Below are 17,628 nucleotides of genomic sequence, written 5' to 3' on the forward strand. Positions count from 1 at the left end.
GATCTTTCTAATTTTAAAGCCAAATTAAACTTTTGACCCCAATTTCAGGGTCCACTGAACATAGAAAATGAAAGTGCATGTTTCAGGTTAAAGTTTTTGGTCAAGGTAGTTTTTGATGAAGTTGAAGTCCAATCAACTTGATACTTAGTACACATGTTCCCTATGATATTATCTTTCTAATTTTAATGCCTAATTATATTTTTTATCCAATTTCATGGTCCATTGAACATGGAAAATGATAGTGTGAGTGGGGCATCCGTGTACTTTGGACACATTCTTGTTTTTCCATGCTTACAGCAACTTGATACTACAATAATTTTTCTGCATCTCTAATAGACTGCGGATTACATAAAAAAGGCCGTTAGTTTTCTTGTTTGAATTGTTTTACATTGTCATTTCGGGGCCTGTTATAGCTGACTATGGGGTATTGGCTTTGCTCATTGTTGAAGGCCGTAATGTGACCTATAGTTGTTAATGTCTGGGTCATTTTGGTCTCTTGTGGATAGTTGTCTCATTGGCAATCATACCACATATTCGTTGTTTTATATTTGACCAGTAAGGGCTGCATGAGGTCGGCCTGTGTTTTTGTCCATCATTGCTTTGTCAAAGGCTTTAGGGTCAAATGACACATGTTTACACTCTAGTGGATGTTGCAATTCGCTTCAAAATTTGGTTATGATCACCTCTTGCATAATATATAGTGTTTGTTGCTGGATCGACCACAGGAACATACAGATAGCATGTAAAGTCTCTACGCTCATGTTTCAATTTTTGAAATGCGTCTCTCTATATATATAAGTGACAACAACAGTTCTAAGCATGTCCAAATATGACTCTGGTGTGTCTTTGCAGAATGGATATCGTTCATAACAATCAATCTTCTCCGAAAATTAACAATACTGTCTTGAAAGGACAATCCTCCATCCTGCAAAGTTTTAATCTAATCTTCTGGAGAAAATTTCAAAACTTTAAAACAATGAGTTGATGAATTTTGGTATAAAACTGTAAGATTCCCAGTACTGAGATTTTCAACTAGCGTTGATAATTCTGATGTTGATAATCCAAATTGGTCAGCTTCATGTGATTCGTTGAAATATGATGTTGTAGATGTGCGTATATTAAAGCATGACTTTTTGGCAATGGCACCGGAGTGATAACTATGGTCAATGTCTGCTATAATTGGTATAGAAGAACTCTGAGGTTTTGTATTTGATGACTTTTGTCTTTTACTGTTAAAAGGCTTTTCTTGACAATAACCATGTTCAGCTTGAGGTTTGGGTTGTCTATATTTATGTGTTATGGTCAATCGTAGTACAAATTTAATTTTAGATGAAGTTTCAGAAGTAGAAGAAACTGCATAGCATGATCTAAAGACAGTAAAGTCATGTGCTAGAACAACCTGAATCTCATAATTTGACAAATCAAAAAATGGCAATGAAACCTGTGAATTTAAATGGGAATGAGTAGCTTTACATAATTCTTTAAAAGATTTTCTGTGGCATATAACACATAGGTATCCTTCAGATATATCAATATCTGTATATAACTTGAATAGATTTGACAGATTCTTTTCATTCCCTGCTTTAATGTTTAGCCATCTTCTTTCCTTCGAAGTTTTGCCACAGGCAGCACAAAGTATTATCGATCAGCTGTGTTTACATTAACGACGCCCAGAAAAGATGTCATTTGACAGGTGCTTATTACATACCTAGACACCAGAGAGAACACGAAAACAAAAAGGACAGCATTTCAAACGCTATAGGAAGACACCCGAGAGTAAACGAAATATAAAATCAGTTCAAAATTTTGATCGGATTCAGTGCTGGTGACCTGACGAACCTGATCATTTATAGTGATTAAGAAGAATATGATTCAATGTGGGCTGCTATACTCCAATTTATAACAATTTTACATCTCATGTCTGGTTTTTTTCTCACATATTGTTGTCAAAATAATAGAAATCTAAGTGAGAGGTTTAGCTAGGTACAAAACCAGAGTTGTTGAAGTTTAAAACTTTGAATTTACAGTTCTAAAATACAATAAGGATTTCAAGATATATTGATGTCATTTATTGGTATAAAATTCAAATATCTGATCTTTTATATTATCAAGACATATAGAGAAAGACAATATTTACAAATATATGCATATGTGAATTTAAAAAAATGCGATTCTAACAAACATTTAAAAAAAGTCATTATAAAATATAAACTCGAGAAAATAAACAAACATACATGGATTTTAAATGCATTCATTTGCCTGAATTCAATTTTATATATGAACAAACAGTAACAATTGGTGCTCAACTATTTAATTATATATATTAAATATGTAATAAAATTTATTTCAGCATAAAATCAACAAAAATCTTTTCTTGCAGAAACTATTGCATTATTTTGGGGATTATCAAGAAGTTACATAAAGCTTGCATAAATCAGCGTTAAAAATCATTTACTGGAATAATTTACAACATTGAAATTGACAATTAATGATTACAGATGTTTTAAAGTTATCCTTCGGGTATTTCGTGCATGCTTTCTTTAGATGATTGAATACTCTGAATAAATCATCTAAAAATTTATCATTTACATGTTTCAAAATGTACATCATGAATATAATTATCAAAGAAATACATCTAATGATTTATAATTACATATTTTTTTCTGAATGAAAACAATATAGTTAGTATATACTTAAGATATTCCATGAGAAAACAAATAATGAAGTGGTTTCAGACATTTTATGACAATATATTCATTTCTTTCTTGGTGTCTTATGTTACACTGAGCAAAACAAGTAAAGCTGTTGGTATGGTTTTAATTCAAGATCCAACTAAAATTTTGTATTTAATAAACCAAATTTAGAAAAATTAATCCTATACATAGAATATAAATTTATAAAAAAGTAAAAAAATTAACCAAAGTGTTGTTAAAATATGTACGTCCATGGTAAAGTTCATAAGTCATAAATCATTTTAAGTCGATTCATATGACAATAAAACTTTGAATTGAATTGAACTGAATTATTATGGAATAAACTGTTAAACTAATATCTTTCAAAAAGACATACACCAACTACAACTGAAACAGGTGCTAGATATCGATAAAGACAAGGTTAGCTCTGAGAGTAAACACTGAATCAGTACGGTATCAGATCAGTCTGAATATCAATACTGTATCCATAAAATAAGTAACTATATCAACCTGTCTAAAAACAAGTTTTACTGAAATGACAGTAGAAATACCATAACAAATTTGGTAAATCAGATATAGGAAGATGTGGTATGAGACAATTCTCCATCCAAGTAACAATGTATAAAAGTATACCATTATAGCTCAAGATACGGCCTACAACACGGAGAGTTTGCTCACACCGAACAAGTAACGTGTGAGAAATTATTGGTAATGTACCCTACATCTGTTCTTTTTCATATTCTTATGAATCTCTGGTAAGAACACATACGTTTTATGTATTCAGTTATATGTCAGAAAAGAAAATGATTAATATGATTTACTTTCATCAAATGGAGTTTGAATGAAAAAATAATGAATAAAACATAATGTAATACAATGAAATGCAATTCGGGATCTAGATCAAAAATTAAAAACAAATCAACAATTCAGTAAACAAATTTCGAATTCGGTGCATTTCCGTCAAAAACTTTGGTTTAAGTGAACATCATTCATCCGTTTAGGGGCGTCGTCACTTCCGTTCCAATGTTGAGCGAGTGGTTGGAAAACTATAAAACTATATTGCACGAACTATTCGGCAAATTAAATACTCATAATTGTCTTTCAGCACTGCTGTCATTAGGGAATCGTGATAAAGTACCTACAGAACAAATTTTATTTCTAGTTCATCCTGTACAATGACGATCACTAAGATGCTTGATGAACTTTACAGTGCAGGGATACAGGCAATCCGCTCTATCTGGTAAATGACGTCTCAAAGGCGCGCATAATTGACGAGTTTTTTTCCGGTGACGGACAAACTCGAAAGTTTTCTATTAGTCAACAATAAAAATATTACAAAATTTACTCTACACTAATTCGTGTACCTTTGTATAAAAAAATAGCGTCAATCATAATGCCCGAATAAAAAATGTCATCACTAAAATAAATTAACCAGATGTTCATTACTTTTTAGTCAAATCAAAAGAGCCTTTTTCTCCTCTACAACACTGAAAGAATATAGCTAGCAAGTAAAACAGTGCCGAAAGTAGACAAACAACAAGCCACCACACCATAACACCTAACGCCATCGAATCGTGACTGTATAACAAACAGTTTCCTTTGTGACCGCATGATCCTTCTAGAAATATTAAGCATGCATTGTCAATAGCCCATCCTACTAGAAAAGGCCCAGGTATTGACCCTGAAATGATATGTGGATGCAAGTTATTAATGTAACATAAATTTAATAATGTGGTTCTTAACAATAACAATTAATGTGTATACAATGAAATATAATGTTACTTAAAATACTATTTCGATCAACTTATAAAAATTGGTACAAAATGTAATTGTTTTAAATTTTCGCTACTTTCCAATATTTGCTTTATTTGGAGTGGCAGTTTTACTTTTCTAGTAATCCATTGTAGTAATCACTGGTGTCAACGTGATGATCGTAACTGCAGTTACAATCATCCCAATATGGCGGACTCAAATATAGTGAAATTTTATAAGGCTGATATCTCCACTTTAATAGCGTATTTTCAGATTTATTTTATGCCAAGAAACATCTTTATAAGCATTGCCATTTAAATATTTGTTTCGGTCAGGATGGAAAAGCAACAAGAAGAATGAAAATCAAGATAAAAAAAAATCACTTTGATGATCGTAACTTTTATTTCTTTTTATCAACGATGATCGTAACTTTTACTTAAGATGATCGTAACTGTCTAATCCAACGAATCGTTTCCTGATAAATAAGGACAAATAAAGCTGTCTAGTATAGCCTATCGAGGTTAATGTAGCAATCGGAGATTAGACGGATCGGCGGAATATAACGACTGACATTATTCAGGTAAGTTAATAATGAGGAATGATCACTGAGTGGAGGATGAATAATTTTGTCTTGCATTTTTTATGTTGAAATCTCTATCCTGCTTTTTTATTAATACTCTATTTGGTCCTGCTTTTTTCATCCTGATTTTTATTTACATAAATTGTCATCCTGCCTTTTTGTTTAGCCAAGATGTTCATCCGGTCTTTTTTTACTCAAATCTCCTGTCCTGCCTTTTTCCAAATTGCATCCCCCTTATAAAAATCAAATGGTAGATCCCTTGATGATATGTTTGGCTTAAAACAACTTCTTCGACTAACTTCAATAATACATGTCATATACCGTATAAATGTAAGGATTTATAGCTTGAAAAATCTATTATGATCTATTTCAACTTTTTCTTCTTCACATAAATAGCCAACCCATGGTAAATATAGGTATCAGTCGTCCAGTGACGTACCCATTGATTTTCATATAGGGATAGGGGACTGGCTGCCTAAGAGTAGACCCGCTACAGTCATACTTTATTGATTCCCTATACTATCAAACAAATTTTCCCCACAGAAAGGTGATGCGAGCACCTTGACTTAGTCCGCCTCTGTAGCCTACCAATGTTTAATAGTCATAGTTTGATTGAGAAAAAGAAAGACGATAAAAAGTCATCAAAATAATGTAACTTCATGACTTGCTTTACTTTATTCAGTGAAAGTTTTGGCCTGTATTCTTAAACTGTATCATGAGAATGATATTTATATATCAACTTCATATCAACGTAAATCCATTTTGAATTTTAACTTAATTACTCATAAGAAAAAAATATTGAGGACATTTGAATATAAGTCTGATTATCCCCCTTATGTCATTTCTTTTAAAAGAGGGACGAAAGATACCAAAGGGACAGTCAAACTCATAAATCTAAAACAAACTGACAACGCCATGGCTAAAAATGAAAAAGACTGACAGACTAACAATAGTACACATGACACAACATAGAAAACTAAAGAATAAACAACACGAACCCCACCAAAAACTAGGGGTGATCTCAGGTGCTCCGGAAGGGTAAGGAGATGCTGCTCCACATGTGGCACCCGTCGTGTTGCTTATTTAAGAAAAGCAGTTTTCTTTGTTTTATTTTAAAATTATAATGTTGTTGTTTTTTTTATCGTGACTGCTAAATAGGGTGTTCATTTAATGAAAACAAATCGTAAATTTTGAGTTCGATCATCTTTTTATAAAAACAAATCAAAGTTACGATCATCTATAGACGAAGTTACGATCATCATCGTGATTTTTTGAATCTCGATTTTCGTTCTTCTGGTTGTTTTTCTTTTATTTATGAAAAAAATATTCAATGGCAATGCTTATAAAGATTTTTCTTAATATTGTAACAAACAAAGTTTTGGGGCTCTCGTGAGGAATATTCTGCATCTTGGGGTTTTTCCTTTTTCTACCTCTAAAGACGAATGGATGCCAGGCAATGCACTCATATTTCTCAGTCCAAAGACGATAAGTTCGAACGTATATTATATTTATTATTACATGTTCATATTATATACACGGACAAATGCAGACATGCAGACGCTTAATCAGTAATCAGTTTTCGGGTCATTTTGGTCACTCAGTGTGGTGCAGGATAATTGCCGCTATATTAATATTTCCTTAAAAATACTTCATCTTATATTATTAAAGCATATTAACCTGCTTGGCTTTTCTGTTGGGCTAGGTCTGGTAAATATAAACTTTCAGGTTGTTAAGCTACTAGTTAGACTTGAGCGAACAAGTTATCCGCCATTTCACTGAGTGGAACCTTATTTATATACTTTTGAGATCCCTGAAAGCCAATCGAAAATAAGCCAGGGATCCCTGAGGGCCAATGAGAACCCTGTCAGGACTGACAGGAGAATGTCCGATAAAATAGGTGCTTGACAGGAAATCCTGCACATTTAAAAATCACACGTAAAATGGACAGTAAAATGCCTGTTCTTTAATTATTATACAAATGGGCCAAAGTCCTAACTTTTCCTTTATTTAAATTTAGCAAAAGAAGCTTAAAACTTCGTTACTACTTGTTTCCAATTTCTAGCCGTGCGTAGGACTAGCAGACGCCGGGAGTACTGATATTAAATTCCAGCAGTAAACTGGTTACAATATAATCCCTAAGAAACTAATCTTTAACAGATATAAATAATGGAGCCTTAATAAAACTATTAATGTTATGACTTATTTGTTACTCTTATAGAATACTTAAGAGATTTTAGAAATATAATGACAACGACAAAAATATTTCCTACTATGGTCACATGACCTGTAAAATGGCTCTTCACGGAGAAACAACAAAAATGGTTTGGACCGATAGTAAAACTTAAATATTTCCTTACTGAGACACTTTGAGGACTTATAATGGGTTGAAATATAATTTCAGGTATATGCATATTTGTGCCAGACACCTTACAATCTATAAAAATATGTTATCAAGTAAAACGAGTTTGGTAAACAAGATGAAGGGGCACTTGCCAAACAAAATGCCTAAAGTTAAAAAGTTGAAAATATAACAGTATGTCCAATTCAATTAAATGTTCATAAAGTCAATAATATTTCTGTTGCAGGCCATCATCCAATAAAGTTTTCATCCATCTGTAGTTTGCATAGTAAATTCCAGGTTGTAGAAATTATTAAATGTTATATTGTTCCAGTTATTACACTATCCCCTCCTTAGAAACGGAAATTCTCCTGAATTTTAGATATAATACAGTTAATGTATGAGACATTATTTAGAAACGCTAACAGATATATTACTTCCACTGTGATTTAAATTCTATCTGCTATATATGGAAAAGTAAGTACATGGTATGTTATTTCACAAAAAGCGTAACAGTATTTTGCTATGGTTGCACAGATCAGTAAATTTGTCGGTTGAAGTGTCCCTCAGATCCCTTGTGGTATACAACTGGTTAACTATTATTTGGAAGTCGGGGTTGTCTTTGTTGATGGTGGTTCTAAGGATTTCGTAGTTGTAATACCTACATTTCCTAACTAGGTTTTCCTTGCCTTTGATCTTCTGTTCTTTTGTGCCAGGAAGGGCCAGGAAATTGTACTTGTCCAACAAATCAACCCTATCCAGTTTTGGAAATTTCCCAGTGGAGTGATACTCCAACTGGGACGCGGCAAATTCCCAGGCCAACAGCTTGCTGTCTGGTGTTAGGGTTTCCCACTCCCTAGGTGGCCACTGCAAGAATGTGGATCATGTTGGTATCTTAATAGCTTTGGTTTTCCAGTCCCTTCTGGCAGGTGGTATGGCCGGCATGGAACCCAGGGTTAAGATCTCCCTGGCTTTCTTCTGGATAGGGGTTTCCTCTGCAACGGTCAAATCTGTTGAACTTGAAGGGGGTTGGACCACTAGAAGGCTGGCTATCAAAGAGGATAGTGTGGTGGGGGATAACTTGTTAGGTCAAGCCTAACTAGTAGCTTAACAATCTGAAAGTTTATCTTTACCAGACCTAGCCCAACAGAAAAGTCAAGCAGGTTACTATGGTTTAATTATTAGATGAAGTATTTTTAAGGAAATGTAAATATAGCGGCAGTTATCCCCCACCACACTGAGTGACCTGAATGACCCGAAAACTGATTACTGATTAAGCGTCTGCATGTCTGCATTTGTCCGTGTATATAATATGAACATGTAATAATAAATATAATATACGTTCAAACTTATCGTTTATGGACTGAGAAATATGAGTGCATTGCCTGGCATCCATTCGTATTTAGAGGTAGAAAAAAGATGCAGAATATTCCTGACGAGAGCCCCAAAAACTTGTCAACAGACCCTTCCACAATTACTACTGTGGCGGCGGTTTGTAACACTATCAAACAAATCTGAAAATAAGCTGTTACGGTATAGACATCAGCCTTCTAAAATATCCCTATATTTGTGTCCGCCATATTGGGATGATCGTTATTGCAGTTATGATCATCACGTTGACGCCAGTGAGCAATGGGACTTTGTTTTAAGACATTCTTTAATGCAGAGTATCTCATTGTCCTCTATATGCATATATTTACTTTCACACACACATGCTCATACCATAAACATGTTTTGACTTCTTTTTTGGTGTGACATAATAATATCCTAATAAATCAAAAGTAATTTTTAAAACATTTGTTATACAATAAAACCTTTACAATAGTTATTAAAGGTACCAGGATTATAATTTAGTACGCCAGACGCGCGTTTCGTCTACATAAGACTCATTAGTGACGTTCATATCAAAATATTTATAAAGCCGGAACAAGTACAAAGTTGAAGATTAATGAGGATCCAAAATTCCAAAAAGTTGTGCCAAATAAGGCTAAGGTAATCTTACCTAACAAACGAATAAACACCCACTGTACTCCTAAAGCAAATGGTCGTTGTTCATCTTTGACAACCCTAAATATAAAATATTCAAACTATAATGTGCACAAATGTTGCAATACTTTCGACTAAAATGAAAACAACAGCAACGATTTGGTTAATAAGAGTTTTGTCTTTTTACTTTAGTAAATGTCTGCAGTAAAAAGATGTAACGGCGGGTGGGTTTTTTTTTTTGTTGTGAATATACCTTTATGTGTTTAATCTAGGGGCCTCCCCCTTCTAAAATATTGAATCACTAGAACACACCCGCGAAATCGCGGGCATTTACAGCTTGTGAACTGTTGTAGAATGATTTTTTGTAAAAGATAGTATGCAAGGAGAATTCATAAAAGGTATCAAAAGCCCTCTTCCTTTTCTCCAAAGTCCGATATTTGTTTCCTTTCTGTTAAATTCAATTATTTTCGTGTGTCTGGCCTCAGACCCCAATTATTCTTTCCCTTTGCTACAATGCTTTTTTGGGGTAAAAGTCAAATCAAATTAAAAATTTGCACCGTTTCAAACATGAAATAAATGTAACTGCTTATATATAGATCATTATTAGTTTAATAAAATATCCTTCTAGGACAATCCATCAGTGCATTTTCTTTTCAGAGTTTTATTAACATGCCAATGGTAGGATATGAATCATGTATAAATGACCAAGACCGACTAAGGCTAATTTGTGGGATGGTCGCAGGGGTCCTGATCCCGAAATCCCGGGCTTAAAACCATGAAATCCCGAAATCGAAAAATATATTCCCGGATCCCGTAAGGATCAATCCCCAAATCCAGAGCTTAAAAACACCCGATCCCGACGCCCCGAAAAAGGTCCTGTCTGCCTCTTACCTCTACCTTACTTTCATTTTTGCCAAATCACTATTTTCCCTTTCAACAATAAATGTTTATGCCCCATTTATTTGCATTATGTTTTCTAGTCTGTGCATTCGTGCGTTCGTCTGTCCCGCTTCAGGTTAAAGTTTTTGGTCGAGGTAGTTTTAGACAAGTGATGTCATACAAGTGAGAGGTTAAGCTAGCTATAAAACCAGGTTCAATCCACCATTTTCTACATTTGAAAATGTCTGTACCAAGTCAGGAATATGACAGTTCTTGTCCATTCGTTTTTGATGCGTTTTGTTATTTGATTTTGCCATGTGATTATGGACTTTCCGAATTGATTTTCCTCCGAGTTCAGTATTTTTGTGATTTTACTTTTTTTAGATGAAGTTGATCATGTTTTACTTATTTTAATATATATGCAAGTGGTATGACCCCTTAAATAGTAAACATTTCAAAGAAAACTAGACAGAATCAGGGACTTTCTATTCTAACATGGAAAGTCCCTTACAGAATACAGAGAATCTCTATCTATTAAAGTAGTATAATCGTTGTGTACATGTAGATAAACGCGAATAATAATTGTCCTCTCTAAGGAGGTATAATAGTTGTGGTTCTTGCGATCTAAACACCATGATATGAAACGCGAAAAATAATTGTTCTCTAAGGAGGTATAATAGTTGTGATTCTTGCGATCTAAACACCATGATATGGAGAACGCACTGAATGGTTTATTTATTTTTCATTTTTGTTATCTATCATACGATTGGTTGTATCGTATCAAAGAAAACAGTAGACAGAATACAGAGAATCTCTATATATTAAAGTAGTACAATCGTAGTTTACATGTAAGTAAACGCGAAAAATAATTGTCCTCTATAAGGAGGTATAATAGTTGTGGTTCTTGCGATCTAAACACCATGATATGGAGAACGCTCTGATTGGCTTATTTATTTTTCATGTTTGTTATCTATCATACGATTGGTTGTATTTGTGCATGTTTCAAACCGGAAGTCTTATCTATGACTAAAAGTCAGTCCGATGACGGAATCATATCCGGACTCCTTTTTTGTCGTTTATCTCCCAAAATAACTCAATCGGAATAATTATAAGAATGGATGACAACTGCGACTATGCATGTTACCTATAGGACACGCAGGCATGATGATTGATTTATTGTGGAAGGAAGAGAAGCGACACACACAATGAGGTCTTCCGTTTATTAGTATAGATACACAACATAACTTTTATCAAATTAGAATATTATCTTCTATCATCACAAGTGATACTTAGAAAAATAGAAAATATACATCCTTCCTGACATTGCAAACTCTCCTTGTATCTTAAAGGAATAAAATAAATTACTGTAATTACAGATAGGCTAACAAATGGAAGGGATATTCTTTAAAAGGATACTAGTATACATATCCTCTTTTTAGGACCTAACTAATGTTAAATGGGCATTTTCGCAGGTGCAAAGTCGGAATATTTAGACTAAAACATTATTTGTTTTCACTCATTTTGTGTGTCTATGCATTTGTTTCAAAGTGTTGTGCTATTGACTGAAATATTTGAAAACTGTTATTATCTTCAAATATTTTCCAGCTGGAATGCAAAAAGCTAATACTTACCGCATGAGAGCCATGGAATTAGGAGTCACAGTGGTAAGTACACATATCATAGATATAAACATTAATGGCGCTACTATGTATAACTTGTCACATCCATCTTCACATCGTCCGGCGCTAACCATAGCGTTAGCGTGATCTGTTGGAATATTTAAACTAGCTGCTACACAACTGCAGTTATGATACGTCATCTGTCAAAGAGTCACATAAAATTAAATTAAATTAAATATCATTGAAAGAATATTGGACATTCCAAGCGAGATAACCCAAGTTGATTATGAAATGTTTATTAAAACTCTGACAGTTATAAATTGCTTACCGAGATATAATTTTTCATAATTTTGGTGAATTGACATAACATCGGTTTTGAATGTATTTGTGTTATTATATTGTTTATTTTTTATTGAAATATACCACGGTATATCAAATTCATATACAAAATACGTCATTTTGATTTATTTTTCCGTACCAAATCTCTTAAAATTCGATAGAACTTTCAATAACAATTACCACTTTTTATTTCTTAATAATGAAAGTGGGAAAAGCAGAAATTATTATTAAGTCAACCTTTCTTTTATGTCGATCCATTTGTATACGGTATATACGACATCTGTCGAACGGAGGTTTAGAGTTTGCATTTCAAAATGCAGTTGACAACAGAAAACATTGATTTAAAATATTTTTTTCTTAATAATTAGATTGTTTCATCATTTTTCAATCTTATCTGCTATGGAAAAATTAACTGCGACGAAAAATAGAATTTTAATGATTTTTTTAAAGCATGAATCCCTAGTTAAAGGTATAATTACCACAACAGAAACATAGGGAATTATTTTTTTTTAAATATCATTGTTATTTTCAAAGGCCCATTGACAACAGTACACGCTGACTTAAGTATATTTTTTTTTTAAAGAATCATATTTGGAAATCCTTCTCAAAGTTCACTTGCTTTGGATTTTTTTTTATCACATTTAAGGTAAAAAAAAAAAAAAAGATATATCAAAACTTATAACAGGGTATAATTGTTTTCCGTCTAAATTGGGCGAAAGATACCAAAGGGACAGTCAAACTCATAAATCGAAAATAAAATGACATTGTCTGGCTAAAAATGAAAGAAGACAAACAATAGAACACATGACATAACATAGAAAACTAAAGAATAAGCAACACGAACCCCACTAAAAACTAGGGGTGATCTCAGGTGCTCCGGAAGGGTAAGCAGATCCTGCTCCACATGTGGCACCCGTCGTGTTGCTTATGTTATAACAAAGCCTGTAAATAGTCTAATTCGGTATGTCGCATTCACGAAAGGGGAGGGGATTGTAGTTACGACGTAAGGAACATAACCGATATCATTTGTGAAAAGGTTATTCCATAACGGTAAACCAACTCGTGATGGCGTCCGTAAAATTTACGAAGGGATGATTTCAACTTCACCATTTGGAACTCTTGGTTTAATAGCTTCCTTGTGTTTAATGGCTTTCTTATAAAATAACCATTTATAAGCTTATAAATAACTTTATAAGATTTATCAATGACATATCACGTGTTCTGATTAATGTAAAAAAAAAAAAGTCCTTCATTCTTGTGTATGTCTGAGAGTTTTGCATGGCAAAACATAGTCACCAACGGTTCAAAATTATCTGTACTGTAATAAAATGATAACTTGATCTATACATTGTCTGTATGTAAGCTGTCAAACATATATATTCAAACATAACGGAAAAAAGAAAACATTGTTATTCGCGTGAATTCTCTATAAAGTCAATGACATTACTTCTGCTCAAAATCATCAGACCAGAACAGAATTCGTACTAGAATTGTAACTTGGCATGGATAAACTATTACTAAATATCAAAGCAATGTCTCGACGTTTCAAGAGCGTGGAATGCTATTTACACGAGGCATTGAATTTAAAGTCCAAATTCTAAACGAACGTGGCTGCGTACTCGTATAAATCCCGCACGATAAAACTCGCACTCTATTTTAGCAATGGTTTTCTGATAATAATTCTATACATATATCCCTTGTTATTGAAATTTTTAAGCGTAACAATTAATAGCAAAAAGTTCCTATAGAAAACGTAAAAATTGTACACTAAAAATCCACTAACGAGGTTAGGGACTTTTAGTGATTTTTTGTGTTATTAAAATTTGCTGTTACAAAATATTAGAAATTATTATAAATTAAGGAATGTATCTCCCTCATGCAAAGCTCTGATTCCTTTCACGAATTTGGCTATACTTTTTTGACCTTTTGGATTATAGCTCTTCATCTTTTATATAAGCTTTGTATATCAAATATTTTGGCCACGAGCATCACTGAAGAGACATATATTGTCGAAATGCGCATCTGGTGCAACAAAATTGGTACCGTTGATTTTATTAGTGTCGATTTTTCCTCTTCGTTCGGTATACTTGTTTTACTTTTTATGTAATTACCATGTGTTTATTTTTAATAAGTTTTCTATTTAACTATACCGCTAGTCACCAGATATCATCCCCTGCCATTGAATTAAAAAAAGGAAGCGTAACGTTATAACAGTATACTACTGATACATGCAGACAGTTTTCTGTAAATGGACCGTATATATACACGTGTTGGGACATGACATCATTGGCTCATGACTTCCTTGTTTTTGGAAAATTTTCCCTTTTGAGTATGATAAAAAAAAATATCTTATTTTACTTGAGAAATATACAATTTCTTTCAAAATATTTGTTTATCCCAGTAGTTACAGCGAATAGAAATATGGTTACTTTTGATTTACGGGACTTATAAATACGCAGTCGCGTGTGATATTAAAAAACGAATGGTCTTTTAAACGTGCTTCGAGATATCTGGGTTTATTTTATAGATATATTAATTTAACAAAATTGTGTATATATTGTAGAAAATGGTGGCTTAAACATGGTTTTATAGTTAGCGAAACCTCTCACTTGTATGAGAGTCGCATATAATATATCCTTCGTTCAAAGGACCAACCAAACCGTGATGGCGTATGTAAACTTTCGACGGCATGATTTCAACTTTACCACTTGAGACTCTTAGTTCGATAGCCTTTTTGCAAACAGTATTTGTATCAAGGAGGACATTATAGGAAATGTAAGATCTGTAATACCGCATCAACTGGGATATATATATATATACTCCATCTGCAGGCGCTGCTGGAGTATTGCTACATAAAAATGGAAAGTGCACAATTTGGAAGCTGAAGCAACCGGCCGGTCAATTTATGGATGCAAGTCAAGATATGAGGCAGACTTAACTATCCTTTGTTTCATTTAATTCCAGTTCGGTGGATTGAATGCGTTGAACACTCACCACATTTGAAATAAGAATTAGTATGAGAACACGTAAATTGCTTTGTCTATATGCCTTTTTATGTTTTTTTGTTACATATATGATGTGGCTCTGTACTTATACATCCCATCATTGTGTTATTGTTCTATGGTAAATTTGTGTATTCTTGTCTTTAATTTTTACTCAAATGCTTAGTTTGTATGCCATTTTGTGCTTCTTTGTTACATGTTTGTATGGGTTTTTTTTCGTTATTAGGATTTTAGCACAATGTTGCCTACTGTATTTTTTGACATTTTTCTATCTATAATGTCCGTTTGTTATGTTCACGCATCGTTGTCAATATAATGGAATTTGATGCGACTTTCGTACAAGATACAAGTGGGAGGTTTAGCTGGCTATAAAACCAGGTTCAATCCACCATCTTCGACATAAGAAAAAAATGCCTGTACTAAATTATGAATATGACAGTTGTTATCCATGACGTGTGTGAGGTTTTAATTTTGACATTTATTGACGGACTTTCCATTTTGAATTTTCCTCAGTCCAGTACTTTTTTTAGATTTTAGCTGTTTTTGTATTTTTTACATTTTAATCTGCAAATTTCTCACGACGAAAATATTTCGTAAGATTATTATTAAGCTTAATGTGTGGTTTACCTGTCCTGATTGAGTTGCGCATCCTGCATGACATGGTGAATGATATACAATATTATCTTTTCCACAGACTAATGACAGACCTTCATACTGGCACTGACAAGATCCTTGACAAACGTCATTATATCCAGCTAATGTACTGAAATAAAACAATATCTCAATTGATTTTACAAGTGTTAATTAGTGCATACTGATCAACCTCAAGGTTGACTTGGGTAAAGAAATATTGTTTTCCATTGTACTACAAACGTCTGTGGCGTTCGTTCGGTGATGCTCAGTGTATAAATATGCAGCTAAGTATGGTAGCAATTATTCCGATGGCTCGTATAGGATGATTTTCATGCTCTCTGTAGGTTAAAGGATCATTGCAATTACTTTTTGAGTTACCAAAAATACAATAGGTAGGTTTTGCCAGGTTTGGTGAAGGGCTAAAGTTTTACCTGTCTCTGGTAAACAGTAGAATGTTTGATTGGGGGGAAAAGTAAACATAGCAAGAGGGCATCTAAACACCTCACACAGATGGTATAATGGTTCATTTAATAGCAGTGAGTGTTACAGGATTTTTTGTGTTATTAAAATTTACTGTTACAAAATGATATAAATTATTATAAATTAAGGAATGTATCTCCCTCATGCAAAGCTCTGGTTCCTTTCACGGATTTGGCTATACTTTTTGGACCTTTTGGATTATAGCTCTTCATCTTTTATATAAGCTTTGGATTTCAAATATTTTGGCCACGAGCATCACTGAAGAGACATGTATTGTCGAAATGCGCATCTGGTGCAAGAAAATTGGTACCGTTAATTTTATTACTACCACTGGGTCGATGCCTCTGCTGGTGGACTATTAGTCCCCGAGGGTATCACCACCCCAGTAGCCAGTACTTCGGTACTGGCATGAAAATACGGATTTTTTGTGTTATTAAAATTTACTGTTACAAAATGATAGAAATTATTATAAATTAAGGAATGTATCTCCCTCGTGCAAAGCTCTGGTTCCTTTCACGGATTTGGCTATACTTTTTGGACCTTTTGGATTATAGCTCTTCATCTTTTATATAAGCTTTGGATTTCAAATATTTTGGCCACGAGCATCACTGAAGAGACATGTATTGTCGAAATGCGCATCTGGTGCAAGAAAATTGGTACCGTTAATTTTATTACTACCACTGGGTCGATGCCTCTGCTGGTGGACTATTAGTCCCCGAGGGTATCACCACCTCAGTAGCCAGTACTTCGGTACTGGCATGAAAATACGGATTTTTTGTGTTATTAAAATTAACTGTTACAAAATGATAGAAATTATTATAAATTAAGGAATGTATCTCTCTCATGCAAAGCACTGGTTCCTTTCACGGATTTGGCTATACTTTTTGGACCTTTTGGATTATAGCTCTTCATCTTTTATATAAGCTTTGGATTACAAATATTTTGGCCACGAGCATCACTGAAGAGACATGTATTGTCGAAATGCGCATCTGGTGCAAGAAAATTGGTAACGTTAATTTTATTTCACTCAACACGAAGCATCTGATTCAAATTCCCAAAATTTAATCGGACGAGGCAATGTATTTATACATCCCGCATTGTGAAACGAAATATCTTTAGCAAGGGTTTGACTCTCGGTCGAAAGAAATTCAAGGTGACAATATTTCTATATTCTTGTCGCATTGTGTTTAATTAGGTTATATTTTCCTATAATTTTAACATGGTTTAGAATGCATTGTTTACAAGTTAAAAAAAAGTACCCCAAAAAATGTTAGTGTTGTTGTGTTCTTTGATTGCCTTTACGAACGCTACAACTGTCACGGGAAAG

At 33.5% G+C, this 17,628-nt stretch overlaps 1 protein-coding gene and 1 long non-coding RNA gene across 2 annotated transcripts in view; one reads left to right on the top strand and one right to left on the bottom strand.

Moving 5' to 3' along the window:
* Positions 1 to 2,236: 2,236 nt before the first annotated feature.
* The window catches only part of LOC139516416 (solute carrier organic anion transporter family member 4A1-like), a 35,275-nt gene continuing 19,883 nt past the window's right edge, over positions 2,237 to 17,628 (bottom strand). The window contains exons 11-14 of the mRNA XM_071306492.1: positions 15,816 to 15,951; positions 11,860 to 12,047; positions 9,366 to 9,430; positions 2,237 to 4,374 (exon numbers count right to left, since the gene is read on the bottom strand). Of these exons, the coding sequence (XP_071162593.1) occupies positions 4,136 to 4,374; positions 9,366 to 9,430; positions 11,860 to 12,047; positions 15,816 to 15,951 (628 nt within the window). The 3' untranslated portion in view covers positions 2,237 to 4,135. The remainder of the gene's footprint in view (positions 4,375 to 9,365; positions 9,431 to 11,859; positions 12,048 to 15,815; positions 15,952 to 17,628) is intronic.
* Positions 7,329 to 15,973, top strand: LOC139516417 (uncharacterized). Its single transcript, XR_011662965.1, has 3 exons — positions 7,329 to 7,426; positions 11,834 to 11,892; positions 14,750 to 15,973. It is a non-coding gene; the product is annotated as an uncharacterized lncRNA (long non-coding RNA).

This window comes from Mytilus edulis, chromosome 3 (assembly GCF_963676685.1).
Source record: "Mytilus edulis chromosome 3, xbMytEdul2.2, whole genome shotgun sequence".
Lineage (NCBI taxonomy): Eukaryota > Metazoa > Mollusca > Bivalvia > Mytilida > Mytilidae > Mytilus > Mytilus edulis.